A 19,289-nucleotide genomic window follows, 5' to 3' on the forward strand; every position below is an offset into this window, starting at 1 on the left:
ACGGAACAAAAATGCCTCAACAACCATGGCCACTCTTTATTGAAGACAAGCACCATTGACAGCAACTGCATTTTTAACAGTTGCCTAAGTCTTTCATGGTGTTTTCTTTTCCTTTATTACTTTAGGATAAACAAAACATCAGATACTCTGTAGAAATTAGTGCAATAAAAATAGCCAAAGTGTATCTTTTTTTCTAACAATAACTATTTCTCTCTCCAGGTGTCTGCAGGAAGGGAATGGTTTATTCACACTATCTACACTGTCCGTTCTCGGGACAACGCTAACCGTGGCATAGGTAAGAGAAGCCTTGAGTACCATGTAATGAGCCAGCAAACAAGTCTACTCCCAAAGGGTCAACATCGCACAAGAAGATCAGCCAACGATGTGCCAGACATAATAGAAGAGATCGGTCAGAGTAACAACCGCGGCACCAACATCCTCCACATCGCGCTTGATCGCAGCAGCCAGCAGAGGACGAGCCCAGAGAGAGAGATCTTCACCAAAGGGATCATCCCGCGTGAACTCAACCAGAGAGACAACAGTGATGACAGACTGGTGTTGATGATTGGGGTCTTTGTCGGGCTGCTCCTAACGGTGCTCATCATAATCGTAGTGGTGTTACTGGTGCGGTCCAAGCGAGGAAAGAAAGATGTACCGAAGAAGTCCAGCAGCGCAGAGCCCATGATGACACAAGCCCTCAATGACAGTTCAGAGGTCTAACAAACAGACTGATCACAGAGAGTTATCGTTAATATTTTTCTTTTGCAAGTGCCTCACATTTAGATATCAATTGAAGATTGTGTGTGAAGCAACACAAACTACAAGAGCTTTGAATCTGTTCAGAAATCTACTTGAAATACGGCATCACTTCCATGACCGGGGATTGGTTTGGGACACTGACTTAGAGACGGACTTTGTTAGCAGCTGTTTTAAGATTCTAATTGAGTTGTCAGCACTCACTTATTAATTTGCTTTTTTATGCCACTTGATCCCAAAAAGGTGTTTTTACATTTCCAAAGGTGCTACAGAAGCTGCCTCTTAACTAGGATGGCAATTGGTATTTTGCTGAGCAGGTCAAGAGAAGGTGAATATAACAAATATTGCAGTTGTTAACAGCAGGCTTCTTATGTTTGATTCTCTGCATCAAGACACTGTCAGAAGTCTACTTACACTGGGTAAACCTGTCTGTTCTTTTAGAGAATGATTTGTCCTTGATTCAGTGCGTGCCTAAGAAATCATTTTGAGGTTTTATGTTGTATGTTATGATTTTTCCTGTGTGATGATCAGTAAGACATCATAGTGTTTGCAGTGTTCATGATTTTGCATGCATGCATTTAATTTTGTATTTTTTTCAAATTGTAAAAATAAGTCAAAATGATGATTTGAATGGATTTGTGGCAAATGTGTCTAATCTACTGTATTTCCATTAGTGTATTTTTTATACTGTATTCCCTGGAAAACAGTATTTATCAATGGCCAAATTTGAACTCCCCTCTAATATTTAGTATTATTTTTAAAACGTATAATTGACACATGGCACTAAATCAAAAAAAAAGGAGTAAAACTGTTAGAGTCTGTAGTAATGATTTGACTTTTCAAGACAGCTGGTCTGCAATGTACAGTGTACTATAGTAGCGGTTCCAGATCCACTTTTTCCAACAGGAACCATTCACTCTTGGCTAATACATTTATAAACATTAAATATAGTCCAACACAATTAGCCAATTATACTTAAAGGGAATTAAATGTTTTACCTTGACTCATCATTACTTTCAGAACTGCAGTCCTCCCCCCATCAATCACTTTTAAATGTATTTATTTATTTGTTGTGCTTGTCATTTAGCGCAGAAAAATATCATAATATCCTTACCCCCCCTTTTAATTTAGCTTGAACCTGCACTGAAAAAACTGGAACGTTGACTTTAATTAAATGTATTTTGTCGACAAGTTCACATGACGGTTTTAGGTTAGTTGAAAGCAAAAATATTAAGTTAACCGTATTTAAATTAAATATTATTGCTTTTCACTAACCTAATACAGTTATGTATTTTTTTTCCCGACATAATACATTTAATTAAAGTAAATTATTCTGTGTAATTCTAATTGTAATACTAATTCAGATTTCAATGTACAATAAACACATACAGGTTATGTTTTACGTTTTTTTTCCCCAGATGCAGGCACAGGATTGCCATACAATCTGATTACCTCATACGACTGTATATCCTATGATCGACTGTAATCACTGCTCTATAAATGTCAAGTTTATTTGCAATTTTATTTTTAAATTGAATACAATGCTATGCAACCTGTGATATCATACCTTCATGAAATGTTTTCCCCAAGTATGATTTTTTTCAGTGCACATTACATTTGCTTGCTTATCTAGGTTTGACACTGTATCAATGTACTGTGGTTCTTTTATTCCACTCTAATGATTTGCGTGCATCCTGAGTTTTTTTATGCACATGTATGTATGTATGTATATACGTATGTATTACCTATAAATATACCATTTGGATGTATTGGGAATGGTTACTGTTAAAAAATGCATACTGTATGTGATGTAAGTATTTGTAACATAGGCCAGAAGCACAGCATGGTCTGCAAATAAAATAATTTTTCAAGACGTTTTGTGTTTTTTGATTAAACTTTTTTTTTAGCTTGAAGGTGTTATTGGCCAGTGTTACAAGACAATTATACCAGTTATTTGTGATTGACGTAAAGCTTTTCCATCAACTTTGTACACAAAAAGGCTTGAAAAACATGCAACCATCTCCATACTTGTAAAAAATCTATAAATATACCTATACCTTAAACCCACAAATAATGGATATCCCATACCATATCAAAATGTACCTATATTTGTATTATTTTATGTTGGCACAAAGGTGGTTGAAGAACAATCAGAAATGCATTAATCAACATGAAATGTTAAACCATAATTACTTAATAAAACAACTGCCACTTTCCTGTAAATATCATGTGCAATTAATGTTATTTTTAGAATGTAAAATGGAATAAAAAATGGTGCTTACTTAACTCATTTCATTTAAGTTTTACAAGCAAATTTAGAAATATCGACATTGCTCAGTGCCAGTCAACCATACCATCAGTCATACAACAACTCAGTAAACCATGTGCTTTTATTACCAGTGCATATTCATAAAGAAAACACAACAGTTTGTATTGGTGTGACACAGCATGGAGTAAAATGCTTCAGAAAGGTGGAGCCTTCGACTCTTTAAACATGTATTGGCTTCTGTTTGGCAACAAGTCAAACAACAGATCAGGTGCACGGAAAACAGCATCTTCCTGGTTGTCTAAACAAGTGAAATCAGGTCACATCCTGTATGTCTGAAAATCTCGACATGTGGGAAGGTGAATGTAGGTGCGTGTGTGGGTTTAGCACAGTGCTGTGGGTAATTATTTCATCCCAGGAAGTTGCCTTTTTCCTGCACCATTGTCTCAATTCTGCTGTGGCACCAGATTCTATGACATTACACAGAATGAACACTAAGGGGAGCAAGAGCACCAACAGCTCTACTGTTACAGGTTCCTACTTGAGAATCATTGCTTGATGCAGTGCAGGCAGAAACTCAGATCTAAAAGCATTTTTCTTAGATAGCAGTATAATAGGCGAGTGTATTCTAAAGCGTGGATGAGTTTGCTGGCAAATGCCATCTAATAAACTATCATGTCATAGTTGTAACTGGTTCCTATGTGAAAGCCCACTGTAAAACAGAGTTCATATTCCATCCCAATCGTTTTTGGATCCAAACTATATGTGCACAGAATAACAGTTGTATCTCAAAGCTGCCAATGTCTCTCTTTAAAGCTGATCAACAGTAAAGATTTTTTTTAATTTTTTTTAAGTTGTTCCATTGGCATGCTAATCTAATTTGGATGGATTTCCTGAGATATGTGTATCATTTCTGGTTTGTGACTATTAGGACTTGAATAAATAAAAGGCAAAACAATAATTCTATGAGCCCATATCATATAAGACAAAGAAACTCAGAAATCCTTGAGCAAAACAAAAACAAAAATGGGTTGTATGTTTGAAAAGAGAGATGCTTGTGTGCAATAACACTGTTAAAATGTTCCAAATATGTCGAGATGCCGACTCCTACTTTAAGATTAAATGTCCTTTTTTTAACGGAAAGTGTGAAGCCCTAAAAGAAGAAAAAAAAGAACATCAATATAGAAAAATAATTTTTAAAAGCTGAGCTAGTGTATAAAATAAAATAAATAGGCTTTTTTTCCCCATTTTTTTTCCTTTTAAATCAATAGATATTAACAAAAACAAATATTGTGCTGCTTACATTAGCAATAAATATGACACTTCTTCATTTAAGCATGTGCTGGGTATGTTTAGAAAGCACACTTATTTAACAGCTGCCATAAACACGTTTGAAATCCTTGACTGCTGCTCTCTGAATCGCCAAAAGGCTGCGTATTTCAAAATCATAGCACATACATACGGAGTGATCTAATATACACAATATACATTTATGTATATACATTACATACAGCAAATCAATGCACAGATGGTGGTGATATTTTTATGTGAGACATCAGTAAATGAAACATTTTATACTTCATTACTGGAGAAGCGTAGCGCTGTTTTAATTTTACTGTAAGCATTAACTAGTTTATGAGAAAAGCAACCAATGGGTACACTGTGTTGTGCCTAGGTATTTAGATAAAATAAAAGGTCATGCATTTGAACAAGTTATGGCTCATTTAATACCTCAATCTATATCCTACCCTGCCCGGTCTCAAAGAAAGTGTTGTTTAATAATACCATCAACAGCGTACAAGACACAAAAAAGCTTTTGAAAGTTCTCTAAAACCAGTTTATAGCTTTATGACCATTACTTGTCCAGCGGATGCTACATTATCCAACTTTAAAAACAACCTTCAATACACATCAAAAGGAGGGTAAACTCAGACACTTAATTATATCCGTCGAACAGCTGATGTGCACATCAAAAGGCTGCATTGGAAAGGTCATTGCACCCTGTGGAATACATTGGTTGTGTCGTTGTCAGTGCTTGCTGTGGTAAAGATGGCGGTCTGACGTCTCTACTGTAGGTAGCGGTAGACCTTGAAGCAGTGGTTCCCAGAGTCTGCCACTGCCACATGACCATCAGATGTGAGGGACAAGCCCTGGGGGCCATAAAGGGGGTCCGCTGTTGTGTTGATGTATGACAGGAAGGACCCTGAGCTGTCAAACACCTAGTTGGTTACACAGCACAGAGGAAAAGGTTAGTGATATACTTACAAAGTCGGTCTCTGCAGTAAATCAGAAGTAGTGTTTCTCAAACTTACCTGGATCCGACTGTTGCCCCAATCAGCCACAATGATATTTCCATTGGCATCCACAGCCACGCCTGTTGGAGCATTAAACTGGCCATTCCCCTCCCCATGGGAGCCAAATTTAAACAGGAACTCCCCATCTGCATTGTAAACCTGCAGGAATGATTACAAAGGAAAGACTTTGTAAAAAATGATACTCTGCTGTGACACATATCACAAATATATACACAAAAGGGACATGAATGATATAAAACAACACAGTACAAGTGATGTTAACTGGAGGAGAGGTTTGCCGTATGATGACGATTTATTAAAATATAGTAATGTGAATGTACGTACATACTTGCAAATAGTCTTACCTTGACTGAATGGTTGTGAAAGTCTGTTACCACAATTTCATTTTTGTTATTCACGGCCACAAAGTGAGGACCTGAAAGCAGCAGAGAAGAACGAGAGGTAAAGAGAGAAACGATGAGTCATCCACTGCTTTAGAACATACAGCACAACAGGAAGTCCCCCACTATTTTTGGAAACACAGGACACACAGACACTCAGAGATGACATGGGACAACGCATGAGACACCACAGAGTTGATGCATCGACACGTACGAAGAACATAGACGAGTTTGTTTACATTCACTGTGACTTCATTACTTACTGAACACAGGGCCAGATTTACTAAGCTTTTGTTCCAGTGCAATGTTTGCACCACTTTTTTCTAAAAAGGAAAGAAAAAGTCAAAGTGAGAAATTAAATTGAAAGAAAGAGTGAGTTCCAACTGAAATACTGCTGTCTGTGCAACAACTGAAGCAGTACGAATGATGGATTCCAGTAAGGCAAGCAAATCCTACTGAGAGACGTGATTGTTCTCCCAAAAATTATAGTGAAAGGCAAAGACAATCTTCACATTATTTCAAGGCATTAGTGTGCATTATGATCTTTTGCCTCTTTGCAGCTCTGCCTTGTACCATGAGGATCAGGTGCATGGTAACAGTATAAGATAAACAACGCAATAAAAACACTCAAATCCTGTGGATCTATGTCTATTATTAAACAAGCAGCTATACATGCTAACATTGGATCAAGTCTAAAACAAAAAGGAGGATAAAAAACATGCCGATTACTTAATAAATGATACTTAAAATCAACATTACTTTAGACTATAAAGCATGAATAGAAAACCATAAATCTGGCCCAACCACATGCCCTGAGCGTCATTTGTTGTACATCTTTTCTTCCTGCAAGAAACATCGATTCAATGATAATAGTCACTTATTTATAAAGTTACACAGTACCTGCAAAATGCCGGTCTGATGTTCCCCTGGCTCCGAACTTTGTCACCAGCTTCCCATTTGATTGAAATATGAATACACAGCAGGCCTTATTATCAACTGTGATGATATGTCCGTTCTTATCCACAGCCACGCCCTTGGGTCCCATCAATCTTCCAGCCCCGATTTTGCTCTATGACAGGACACTGGAGTCATTCAGAGAAACAATTGTGAAGTGTGTGAAAGGTGTGCAGTTTTTCTTGGATGAGACCATTTACCTTGAACTTTCCATCCGAGGCGAAGATGCTAATCCATCTGTTGTCGTAATCAGCCACAATAATGTCACCGTTCACGTCCACTGTGACCCCTGTGGGGCGCTGCAGCTGTCCTGGTGAACGACCTCTGACCCCAAACCTCATCTTAAACTGGCCATCATTTGAGAATACCTAGAAAAAAGAGAATTTTCTAGTACTCCGAAGCCTGAACAATTTAATACTTCATTTTATTTGTATACTGACACTGACCTGTATACACTGGTTGTTGCTGTCTGCCACCACAATGCGTCCATTGCTGGAGGTAGAGATGCCTTGTAGGTTGGTAAATTCTCCTTTATCTCTCCCTCTTGTTCCTGTCATATCAAATATACATCAGGCTTAATTCTGCTGTGCTTTGCTAACAACAATACTCTGTAGAAATATTTAGTTTGTGTTTGCTGTGACAGACAAAGGAACAATTAAGCTGTAACAAAAGAGATCTAAAACGAAATGCGCTGCATCATCAGGTACTAAAATTATCCAAATATATAACTCAGTGTGTGCTCTAGAGGAAAACCTCACAGAGCTCAGTCGACAGAAACCATAATTAACATCCAGCCAGTGACATCACCCACCCACTCTGTAGATCAGCTCATCCTCTATTGGGTTTTCCTTTTTCTTGGTGGTGCTGTACATGCTGGAGGGTCTGCGCACAGCCTTCTGTCGAACATGACCTCCTCCCCCACTCGGGGACTTCACTCTTCTCTTCACGTCGTCTGGAGACTGCAGGACATCGGACGGCTTGACGGCACGTAAACGGAAAGGACTCCCCCTCACAGGCTGTTCATACAGCAGCAAAGAGAAGGTGAACTCTCCCTCTGAGCGGATGGTGTATCCAACCTCGTAGGTGCCGTTCTTGTTGTCCGTCACCTCTGCTTCAGTGCATGCTCCATCTGCAGCGATGATCTCCGCCCTCAGAGCAGCATTACCAGTCTTCACTAGTTCTCCATCCTTGTCTTTAGTGGTGACTGTGACGGAAGTGTGCTGGCCGACCAGTGCATGTCGGAGGCCTTCACCGGTGGCTACACTAGTATGGCCTACGGTTCCTGTGGTGATCAGGACTCCCAGGTTCTGAATGGAGCGCCTCAGTCCATCCGTTTCTACCTGGCACTCCAGATGTCCATTTTCGTGAGGATGCTCAGGAAAGGTGTGTCTCGCCAGGGCACTGACTCGCTCACCCATCTGCTTCTGGACCAACAGGACCTCAGTGGCGCTGCCATGGCTCAGGGCCTGCTCTGTGAAGTTGCAGCTGCTCTGAATGTTCTCTTTGCCCTGAAGCAAAGAGGTTAGCTGGGCTTGAAGTACCTGAAAGTGTCCAAAGAGACACAGGCAGATAGTCAGTTATGCTTGTACTAAAATAATATGATTACAAAAAAAAGGAATATAATATCAGAAAAACCTCAGACCTTTTGCTTGGTGCTGCAGATGTTTTCCACCTCAGTAATGAGGGCGGTTTTGCGTTGATGTAAGGCCTTCTCCAGCTCATCAAAAGTGTTACTGATTTCAGTCACTGCCTCATTTTTCCGCTCAGTAAGCTGCTTGGAGATCACACTAACAAGGTCAATGGCAGCTGTCAGCTGAGGTAATCTGCCAGTAGGAAAGAAAACATTTCAAATGAGCATGCTTTATGTTTTCCATTACTACCCAGACCTACCAAATGCAATCACATAAGTCATTATGGATCGAAGATATGAAAATCATACCTGTTGCGCACAGCATCCAGCTGGTTTTTAAGCGCTGACTTATGCTGTTCCAGTACATCCCTCAGAGGAACTGTCACATGTTCCCTATGTTCCCCTTCTGTGCACTCCAGACACATGGCTGTTTCACATGACTCGCAGTAAAACTCCATCACCTGCAGATGGTGCAGTGGAGCGTGAAACACCAACCTTCATATTTTCATGAATATATTTGCTTACATAACAAGAAATATTAGATAGATCTGACTGATTATTGAATACCGTAGGCCCTTTTACTTTAGCTTACCTTGCCCTCGTGGTTGGGACAGGAGAGGGGCTGACAGGCTGTAGCAGCACTGGCCGACTCGAGGACATTACCGGCCTCAGGTCTGCTGCACTCGGGGTCTCGCTGTAACACTTCCATTAGGTTTGTGATGAAGAAGTTGTTCTGCAGGGCTGCCACGCCCTTCTCTGGCAAGATAGAGGTCTGTCTGCACACTGGACAGGACAGCGTCAAAGACTGGGGAGGGATGTAGTTCTGTAGACATCTACGCAGAAACAACATGAAGATTTTAATAACTTTAATTTAATAACTGTACTATCGGTCCCATGTGTGGAAATCAATGCTTCGTGCCAAAAATGCAGTCTGCCAGCTCAGAGTGGTTAGTGCCTTACATAAAGCAAAAGTCACGATGAGAGAAAAGCTGGCATAAGTGGTGTGATTTTGGCCCGTTATACACGTTATCCATTATATATCAAATGTCTTAAAATCACCCCTTTATTGCATTACAGTTATATAACTTACTGCAGAAAGAAATAATGAAGAGAAATGAATGCAGTCACTTTATACGATCATTTGGAGAATTTCCCACATAGAAAGATTACGTTGTAGTACATCTTGTCCTAAAATCTGTCTCATCTTTACATTTACCTTCTTATTAATTTTCCAGTTACCCATTGTTTTACTGTGTATCTTTATAATGCCATATTCATCTTACAGTATTAGTTTGTCAGTCACCTGGAAGGCACTTTGAGCTGCATTGTATGAAATGTAATAAAGTTTGATGGTTAAGGGCTTACTTCTCGCAGAAAGTGTGCAGGCAGGGCAGGACCTTTGGGTTGTGATAATGGTCCAAACAGATGCTGCAGACCAAGAACTGCTTGTCTATCTGCCTGACCACAGGGCTGGTGCTGCCGGTCTCACGCTTGGCCATGGTTAAAGACATTCAAAGGGTGATCAGGGACCACTTAACCTGCACACACAGGGAGAAACAGGAGAAAGGTCAAGAAAGCCTTGAGGAAATGCTCAAACAGGGTGAGGAGAGCGTCTTTGCTTACCCTCTGCAGGAGCAAAGGAAGACATGAGTCATAATGCTGTTAATAAAAAAAAAACTCATCCAAATCATGCACTGTAAAATATCTGCAGGGATTTAATGCTCTCCCTTACTTATTAAACTGTGTCAGTAGGATGAGTCTCTTTTTTCACAAACATCCGCATAGCCAGAGGTTGTTTGACTTTATAAATGCAAACCCTTACAAGTTAATGCAGTGGAAGAAAGATTAATGTAACACCACAGGGCCGAACAACTATGCAGTCTAGGAGCCAACATGCCTGTGTTTACAGTGGTCTTAAAAGTGTAGTATGTGTATATGTATATGTGTGTAAACATGATGTTGACAATAAGGCTGAAATGTTTTTAGTGGCAATATTTTACTATACATACTATGTTATGTTTTATTGTTTCTCATTTGTTAATGAGTGTATGCCTGTGGGCTCTCTGTTCAGATGGTTGTTGCTGTTACATGAAATTTTATCACTGGGTCAAGCACAGATTATGTCAGTGTGCTAATAACATGTTGTACATCTGTCATATTGTACATAAACCCATAAAGGATTACATTAATACCAAAAACAGTCACATGATTGATACGTATTATTTACAAAATAGCATCTACGTGTATTAATGTAATATAATCTAAAATATTTCATCCATAGATCTGGTATGGATTTTAACTTGTTTTTATCGTAACTTGTATTTGTTCAATTTCACTGTACAAACTGAGTATATAGTGAGCTTGCTGTTGTGTTTTCCCCCCAGAGATCTTCCGTCTTCTATTACATCTTTTCAACAGAAAACTCAGACACAACATCGTAGAGAGAGCGTCTCATTATCCACTCGCTCTTTGTAAATATCACTTCCTTTTAGATGCCGCTCTTGTTGTCATGTCTGCCATGCAACATCCTCCAACAACCTTCAGAATGCATCTGCCATTCAAACAAAAGCTCTCAGTCTCCATCTACTTCTAGATTTAATTATAAATTGATTGAATTTAAAAGCCCTAACCCTAAACCCTAAATAAAATGTACGGAATGACAAAGTCTGCTCATCATCTGTGACATGAGGACCTCCGCCACGTTGAATTACTGTAAAAACTGAGGCAAGTCATTGTTTTGAAACCAAAAGCAAAAATGCTGCTGTAAGATAACACTGTGTGTACGGGGTTTACATTTAGAAACGAAAGATTTACCACAAACAGATGATATGCATGATGTCTATGCTAATATATTCAGTCAGCCAGACAGCAATGCTATCAACAACTTAAGCTATATTATATTTATTAATTAGCTGATCTTTTTTTTGTTTTATGTATCTGACAAAGGATTAAAGCAAGAATTCACAAGAATAAAGACACCAATTTAATGCCATGCAAAACACCACAAGGACACCAAAAATCTAAAAGACTCATGAGCAAAACCACTCAACTGAGAAAGACTCACTATTGATTCAGTGTTAATATCCCAGTTAGCAGCCATGATCCATAAGTAATTATTGCTAAGAAATGACACCCAAACCGAAGCTGCACATCAGCTAGCACCAAGAGCTAAAGCTTCCCACTCTCACTATAGCTATAGGGCCCTTTTCTTTGAGAGTAAGAAGAGGAAAGAGGAAGCTTTGAATCACCACTCCCCAAATTCCTACCAGTTCCTTCCCTTGACTCTTAGCCTGCTAAGATCAGGCACCACCTGTCTGGAGATGGGGCAAAAATTCACAGTGAACTGGGCTACAGGCCTCACATGAGCAAGCAAGCCTGAGAGGCAGCTGTCCCTTTGCAACTCAGAGCGGCAAGCTCTAACAATGGCATTCCAGATCTGCTCACAGCTCACCACCCCACATTTATTCCCCTCCCTTCATATATTTTCCCTCTCTCTATTGTCCTCTCATTTTCTCTTCTCTCCCAACCACATAAATGCTCTCATAGCATCAGAAGGCCTGATCTCAGCCACAGACGTCTTGCAGATGGGGATTGTATAAGACGTTGTTGCTCTTGCCAAGTGACGACAGGGCCTACAGACTAAGGAGCTCCGTCGAGCCCTTTCACTGTCCAAACAGCCAGCCCATCCCCGACCCGCTCTGCCTCCCCCGTCCTCTTGTCTCCTCTTTATAAGCCCTCCCCTCGCTGGACTGCCTTCCTTTCACATGGACTCTGAATTGCAGCAGCTGAACGGTGACATCAGGAGGAAGATTGAGGAACCAAAGCCCTCAGGCTCCTCCCTTTTCGGCTGGCTAGCTGCTGCCTTTAGCATTGCAACAGTCTCCCCCGCCCTCCCTTTCGCTTCCTCCCTGCCTGCCCGTTCTTCCAGCAGCACTCTTTGGCTGAAAAAGGATCTTTCTTTAAAACAGTCTCTCCCTTACAGTAGCTCCGGTTATTTGTGCTTTAAAAAAAGCTGGATCATAGAAGCAAAAATGTATTAATAGTTGTAATCATTTCTGATTGCAGATTGTTGAAATATAGAACTTATCATAGCTTAAAGATATACGTTTTATAAAATAGTGAAGCCTAGCATATCATAGTAATGTGTACAGTCACACTTCCTTAAACTGTTAAATATAACAAGGAAATGTAGTAAATAGCTAGATTAAAAATAGCTCAGATAAAAATATTAGACATACAGTAACACTGCCAGTAGACTACAGCCCTAAATCTGCAGTATACTGTAATGTTTGAAGCCATCATGTGACTAGATCCTCTTCAAAGCTCTGTCACGGGAACTGCATGATCAGCACTTCATACAGATGAGGTCAGTCTTCCAACTGTGGTTTTTCTCTGTACTGTGTCCGTCAAACTGGAACATGATGCCTGCGAAAAATCCACCAAATAGGAATGTTGTTCTTACAATCAGCCGTTTGACTGCAAAGCATCTCTTGCCACTCTCACCCTGCGTTACAGGTAATTGGCTTAATGTCCTCCTGTAGGGTCAGGCCCCGTCTGCCATCTGGATTACGGTGTTTCACAGACTCATGGCAAGTCAATTCAAATCTGAGGGCTTTAAGCAAACACCTTGCACAAACTAATACACTACCCTATGCTGTTACACCAGTGTAGCAGGGACAGGCAGACTATAAGGAGTAATTCCATGAGGTGAATGTGTGCTAAACGGCTTTCTCCTGAAGACAGGGACATCTAGTATGAACGGTTTAATTGGATTTCGGGCGACATAAGCTTACAATCATAGAAAACATTTAGCATTGGGAGTTTGGATTTTGTCTGAGGGCAGGTTGCCATGCGTGGCTCTTTATCTATTCCATAACATGCTGCTTACCATACAGTTGTATGTAACTTAGAGATGCCACTTTGTTGCTAATTACTAAATAAAAGTGTTTTGCCTTATGACTAATGGACGGTATGAGTAATTTCATATTTTCTGAATGAGAAAATGTCTTGCCCAGACTCAACCCAAAAAGTCCGACAATGATGTAATTCTCTCACTAATCATGTTTTCTTTTAATTATTTATGAGACATGTGATATAAAACTCTGTAGAAAATATGTACTCTTTGGCAAATCAGGTTATTCCAACAGTGTGATGCAGAAAATAATCTATGATTCATTTATCATGTATTTTCATTTAAAGAACAGTTCATGGAAATAAATAATCCACAGGATAAAATTCACTATTTGGTAGAGAATAGTTCCAGGTGAAAACCGTTTAGAAAAAACATGTGTATTACTTCTAATTTGGACAACCGAAAAAGTTGTCATTATGGATTGTGTTCTATACACTACAAATCAAATTCCATTCACTAAATTGTACTGGGGTGGTTATAGATGTCTAATTTGTACAGATTTTGAAGAAGTGGCTAATATTAAAATGGTGAACTGGGTTTGATTGTCTGGTATATCTACATTTCATAATACAGCAAATGCATGCAATGTTAAACAAAATAATATGATGTCTTTCCAAAAACTGTGATTACGTTGTTCATTGGATGTCTGCTACAGTCATATAACGGTGATATCATCACTCTGAAACTTGAGGAATGAAACTGTGGCTACTCAGGATGTTTGCACTTCAAGAGCTATAAAAAGTATTTTCCTCTTCGCTTCCTCTCCCATGTTTGAGTAAGAGTTGCACCTTTTCTTCAGACTGCATCTAGTGTTTTTAGTTCATGTTTCAGTTTACAATTTTGTATGTACCTGTGTTAGATTATCTGCACTATTGTTTGGAAATAGTAGTTAGGAATTAGTAGTTCTGTTATACCTGCCATGTGTCACAGCAGAGAGAGTGAGAGAGAAAGAGTTTTCCAACCATTTGTTTCAGCAGGCAACTGTGTGCTGTCCCGGTAAACATGGGCAAAAGTCTTAGTGACTTAAAGTAGGAAGTGTTGGCCCTGGATGATTGCTGTCAGGATTTGGTTTAAATATAGACTTAAGTTTATGTTTCCATCCACATCTGTTGTGTCCCTGCGCATGTGTCATCATACAGTAATTGTTCCTGCCTATACACGGCCGGAGCAGAATGAGCCGAGGTCTTATTTTGAATAACCTCCTCCTTACTGATTTGGTGACATTTTGGAAAACTATGTAGATACTAATGAAGAAATAGTTTTGACTGAGAGAAGAATGGGAGAATATCTACTATTCATTAACTGCATCTCTAAAATGCATTGGGAATTTGGCTTTTTTATGTTTCCCATAAGCAGCAAAGTAATAAACAAATGAAAAACTTGTGATCATGATAAAATCAAATTCAGTCAAGCATGATTCATTTTCCCATTTGTATCCAAATCACCCTTTTGCCTTTTACAGCAACAAGGCTGAGATACATCTGAGAACAAAACATCCATAGAATATAATTTCGGAAATTATTTTTCTGTGTTTTGGTTGTTAAGGGGCTGTTGTGAGGCCAGTGAGGGTGCCTGGCTCTATGATGACTCATCAATCATTATTCAACACCGAAACCTGCTACTCAAACTAACAAGCTCCCCTTATACTTCACTGCATCAGATGAAGGAATCCATCTCAATGCATCAGTCTCTGCCAGAGTGGATGTTGGGCTTCACATGACGAAAGGAAATATCTGTGGACGTAATGTATAAGAACAACATACTCTACATAAGACTCAACTACATGGACCACTGCTGTTTCATGTTAATTTTGTATTGATGGAACTCATCTAATCCACAACTGGCCCTGTTTTTATATTTATATTTTATGACTCAGAGTCTGAGTGCATAGGCATACATGTGAGTATATGACAAATGTCTGGCCAAACATTGCTGACTAAGCATTACAACATGTAAAAAACAAACAAAATTATGCCAATTGCGCAATTAGTTACTTTATTTCAAAAGACTAGCATTGAAGCGGTCTATTATATGCCTTTGTCTGCAGAAATTAGATTGATGAGATCTGACAGCTAATGAGAGAAAGTGACCACATCATGTCAAGCTGATTATTTAGCAGAGCTTTTAATCAACATTGACACAAAAAGGGATCCAGGAGACATTTGTGTCCCTCCCACTTTAACAAAGAGTTGCAGAAGGCATTGCAGCATGCAGGCAGGATGTCTGTAGTCACAACTTGTAATGCAGGTGTTTATAAAAAGTCCATCAGTGCACAAGTACAAGCCCCTGCATCCAACCCTTATCCACCTGCAGAGAGGTAGTAACAGGATGTACGGTATTTAACATATTATCCTGAGTGAATAAACTGGCATTGGTTTGCTCTGTGATTTGATTCCCAATCCTCATTGTGTTCTAAAAAAAATAAATAATAGCATGACAAACGGATGTTCATTATGAAAGATGAACTGGTTGAGCAACACAAATGTTTTGTTTTAAGAATCCTACTCCATCAGTGCTGAATGGTCTGAGCAACAGCAGAGATTTGTGTTGGGTTTTGTTTACTTGATATAACTCAGTAGTCAAGCATTCATTAATAAAGGGTTGTCACATGTTTGGCCAGTTACACCTTTAAAAAGAATGTTTTGTTTTGTCTATCCCGGATGCATTGCATCATGTGGGTCTTAAGATGTTTCAACTATATTGTTAATTTAAAATATTGATGGTATTTAAGTTCAATAGCTAAAATATACAAATAAAACAAGTATCAACCCTGTACATCTTTGTGCAAGGATTGTGAAGCTTGTATCCTAAATACCACTGATGGATGGCTTGGACTGTACATTTTACTCGCATCTAATATTCATTATGCAGGTTATATAATCTCTGATGTGACTACATTCATTATTTCCCCTCTGTGGGACGACTAAAGGTATTCTGATTCTGATGAGGTTATGTTACAAGGGTGATGCCTCACAAACATTACCTAAAAAATGCCCCAAACCAGTGAAAGTGCTGACTTTAATGAAAAAGCCAAGCCTTAAAATGTGGTTCTGGAAATCCATCTTAAAGAAAGGACAATTACATATTCTGACGATTGGCTTTGATCAATCTTTAGTGAAAACTACAATACATGCAGTAAAAAGAGCCAATACAATTGGTTGAGGTCAATATAAATATGTAGTTCCTAGTCTGAAAATGGGCCAGGAATAACCGTTATTTAGGAACTAGTTTCAAATAGAAATAGATATAAAATAACCAAATGTACTATAGGATGCTTTTATTGTGAACAGCAATTTTCTGATACCTTTACCTATCCTTATTTTAAGAAACGAACCAACTTGAAATGTAAAGGATAACCCTAATAAATAATTTTAGATGATAATAATCCAAATCATATTTCGCATGCCCCTTCAGGACACAGTTGAAGAAAAAAAAAAAAAACAGTCCAAGCAATAAGTTAATTTAGGAGATTTACTTTATCGAGCTGCCTGGGTGCACCTGAAACTTTTTTTTTTTAACAACAAGTAGGGTTCAGCAACATTTTCATTACAATCACATGGTTATGTTAATACGATTAGTTCCTTCTTAGCCAAAATTCAATCTCTTTTACAGGCAACCTACAATACACAAAGTTTTGTAGGAAGATGTGATAAAACAATTCAAACATTCTGCTGCGGTCAACATGACACCTTGGTTTGTAACACATGCTGCTAGACCTGTTTACCTAAACAAATCTCGACATAATCTCCTAGAATCCCAGCCTATTTATACAAACGGTATGAAATCCTGAAGCTAAGCATCTGCCCCCAGGCACAGCATCCAGGGCCGTCTGCAGCCTCCCTTTGACCCAGTGCAGGAAGCCAACAACCAGCCCAACATTTCCAGCAGCTGCACATCTGCCATGCGACTTTTGAGATCGATTAACACACAAAGATGAGCCATATCCCAGAACAAAAGACCAATCAATAAGGAACCACTGAAGAATCTGCTCAAAGTCCTGGCCAGAGGTGTGAAAATGATGCATTGGCTAGTGCTGCAGTACAGGGACTCACAGAATGACATAAGCAAACAATACGCTGATTCACATGTGGCTCACATTAGCTCCCATGCAGCACAGCCCATATATATATTCAGATCAGAAGACCAACGACAGCTCACTAATCCTCTAAACAAAAGAGCATGTATGTGTGATTACAGAGCCCAGCCCTCAGAATGCAGCACAGATGCCCACCTGCTCCGTAGCCAGCCTGCCTGGGAGCTAAAATGGAGAAGTGTGTGGGCTGGTGGAGGAAGCATACAGAATCAGAGCAGAGGAGTGTTTTAGTGCAACAGTTGCTCTTAAACAAGGCTGAAACACAATGATTTTCCTTCATGTTTTGAAGACAGATGGATGAAGCAAATATCATATTACAACATTTGATATGTGAAGCACAGATGCAGGAAGAGATGCAGCACTCAATTATTTATCTGATCTCATCCCAGTCATTGTATCATAAAGGACTCCCGGCACAAACAAGACCAGAAAGCAAAAATACGACATAATAAAAATAAGCCACATTGTACTCACAAGAATACACAGCAGGGGGGAGTGGAGTGTCAGCATTGCAGGCCGTAGAGAAGGCTTCCCATTGTCAGCGTCCCAGAACCTACAACAAAATCCACAAGCCGGGCGACAGAAAGGAAAGGGCAGGGTCTGTCTGGGAGAAGAAGGGGACAGTAAGGAAGAGGAGAAGGGAAAGGAGGAGATCAGGGGAGTGGCTGACATGCAGCATTGGTCGAATGGCTGATGGGAGGAGTCGAAGAACCCAATAGCATACGGAGGGGGTAGGGAATATGCAAAAAGAAATTGAAATCTCGGGAAGTGACTGAGGGATTCAGTCTGTCTGGTGCAAAGGGGTGTGGCCTCTCTAGGTACCGCCCAGTTCCCATAAAAGGACAAAGGATGCAGTTTATTTCCTTTAAGCTATAAATTGATAGGGTGCAAAGAGATGTTAGAGTACAAAGACACAAGGAATATAATGCTCAATGAAATAATCAGGCTGAAACATTTCTGAAACTAACTTTAGGTCATTAACAGTTGTACAGTAATTATCATATAATCTCTGGGATCTTGCCTTAGGAGGCCCTAGTTTCTTACATTTTTAACTCATAATACTTAAATTGATAAATGATCTGTAAAGGCCGCGGGACTCCTGTTGTTCTGCTGTGGATGACTATTCTGGTGGAATCAGGATGTGGTGGTGGGGGATCAGGGCCCTTGATGAGTCAATTATGATAATATGGACTGGGTGTACTCAGGAGAAATTGAGATTTTCACCTACATTAACTAGGAAGTGGTGTTTAGAGAACAAAGCAATTGGTTTAAACACAATGGATGTTTCCCTCTAAAGGTTTATTGGTAGGGCAGTGGGGGATGGGTCAATAGATGCTCTAAGTGAAGATTAATGAGAAGGACTATAGAGAGAATTGGATGATTGAAAAAAAAATGGCAATGTATTGTAATGTGGGTGCACTGTGTGAGACTGCTGTTGTGGTGCAGGCGGTGGGGAGTGTGTTGGGGGTGGGGCTTTGGGTGAGAGGCAAACCCGGTCATCTCTGGGTTTTATTCTGCAATGTGGCGTTGCCATGGAAACTGCTTCCATGTAGTCAAGATGGCTGTTGCAGTCTGGCAGCAGCAGTGAGCAGGTCACACAAAACACACCGTACAAACCTTACTGCCAACACTCATACCGTCAAAATAATTAATAACATGGTTTGTACTACTACTGAAGATCGAAGAATTCAAAGTGTCTTTATATTCACTCACACATTTTCTATAATAACCTTAATATTATCATTTGAAAATTAGGCTACATTGTTGTTGTTGTTTTTATTCAAGATTTCAAGATTCAAGATTCAAGGTTGTATTGGTCATATGCACAGCATATACAACGTATATGTTGGCAATGAAAATCTTATGTCCCATGCTCCTCCAACAAGAGGCTCTCCTTCATTAAAAATGAATCTTCATGGGTAACTGGAAAAATGAATAACTGCCAGTTCCTTCCCTAACCGGATAAATAGATTATATAATAAT

The 19,289-nt window shown here is 39.5% G+C and overlaps 2 protein-coding genes across 2 annotated transcripts in view; one reads left to right on the top strand and one right to left on the bottom strand.

The window, feature by feature from the left end:
- frem2b (FRAS1 related extracellular matrix 2b) overlaps positions 1 to 2,629 on the top strand; it is a 49,065-nt gene extending 46,436 nt beyond the window's left edge. Inside the window, 1 exon segment of the mRNA XM_063906764.1 lies at positions 220 to 2,629. Coding sequence (XP_063762834.1) covers positions 220 to 720 — 501 coding nt within the window. The 3' untranslated portion in view covers positions 721 to 2,629.
- A 499-nt stretch (positions 2,630 to 3,128) lies between these two features.
- Positions 3,129 to 18,006, bottom strand: LOC134880066 (tripartite motif-containing protein 3-like). The gene is made up of 13 exons (XM_063906766.1): positions 17,781 to 18,006; positions 9,667 to 9,839; positions 8,894 to 9,134; positions 8,611 to 8,762; positions 8,314 to 8,494; positions 7,483 to 8,212; positions 7,118 to 7,221; positions 6,872 to 7,039; positions 6,618 to 6,786; positions 5,981 to 6,040; positions 5,682 to 5,752; positions 5,335 to 5,475; positions 3,129 to 5,241 (listed from the first exon to the last, which is right to left on the bottom strand). Exons 2-13 carry the CDS (start codon positions 9,810 to 9,812, stop codon positions 5,089 to 5,091), a joined length of 2,316 nt encoding a protein of 771 aa, XP_063762836.1. The 5' UTR covers positions 9,813 to 9,839; positions 17,781 to 18,006; the 3' UTR covers positions 3,129 to 5,088.
- Positions 18,007 to 19,289: the final 1,283 nt, after the last annotated feature.

The sequence above is a fragment of the Eleginops maclovinus genome, chromosome 18 (genome assembly GCF_036324505.1).
Source record: "Eleginops maclovinus isolate JMC-PN-2008 ecotype Puerto Natales chromosome 18, JC_Emac_rtc_rv5, whole genome shotgun sequence".
NCBI lineage: Eukaryota > Metazoa > Chordata > Actinopteri > Perciformes > Eleginopidae > Eleginops > Eleginops maclovinus.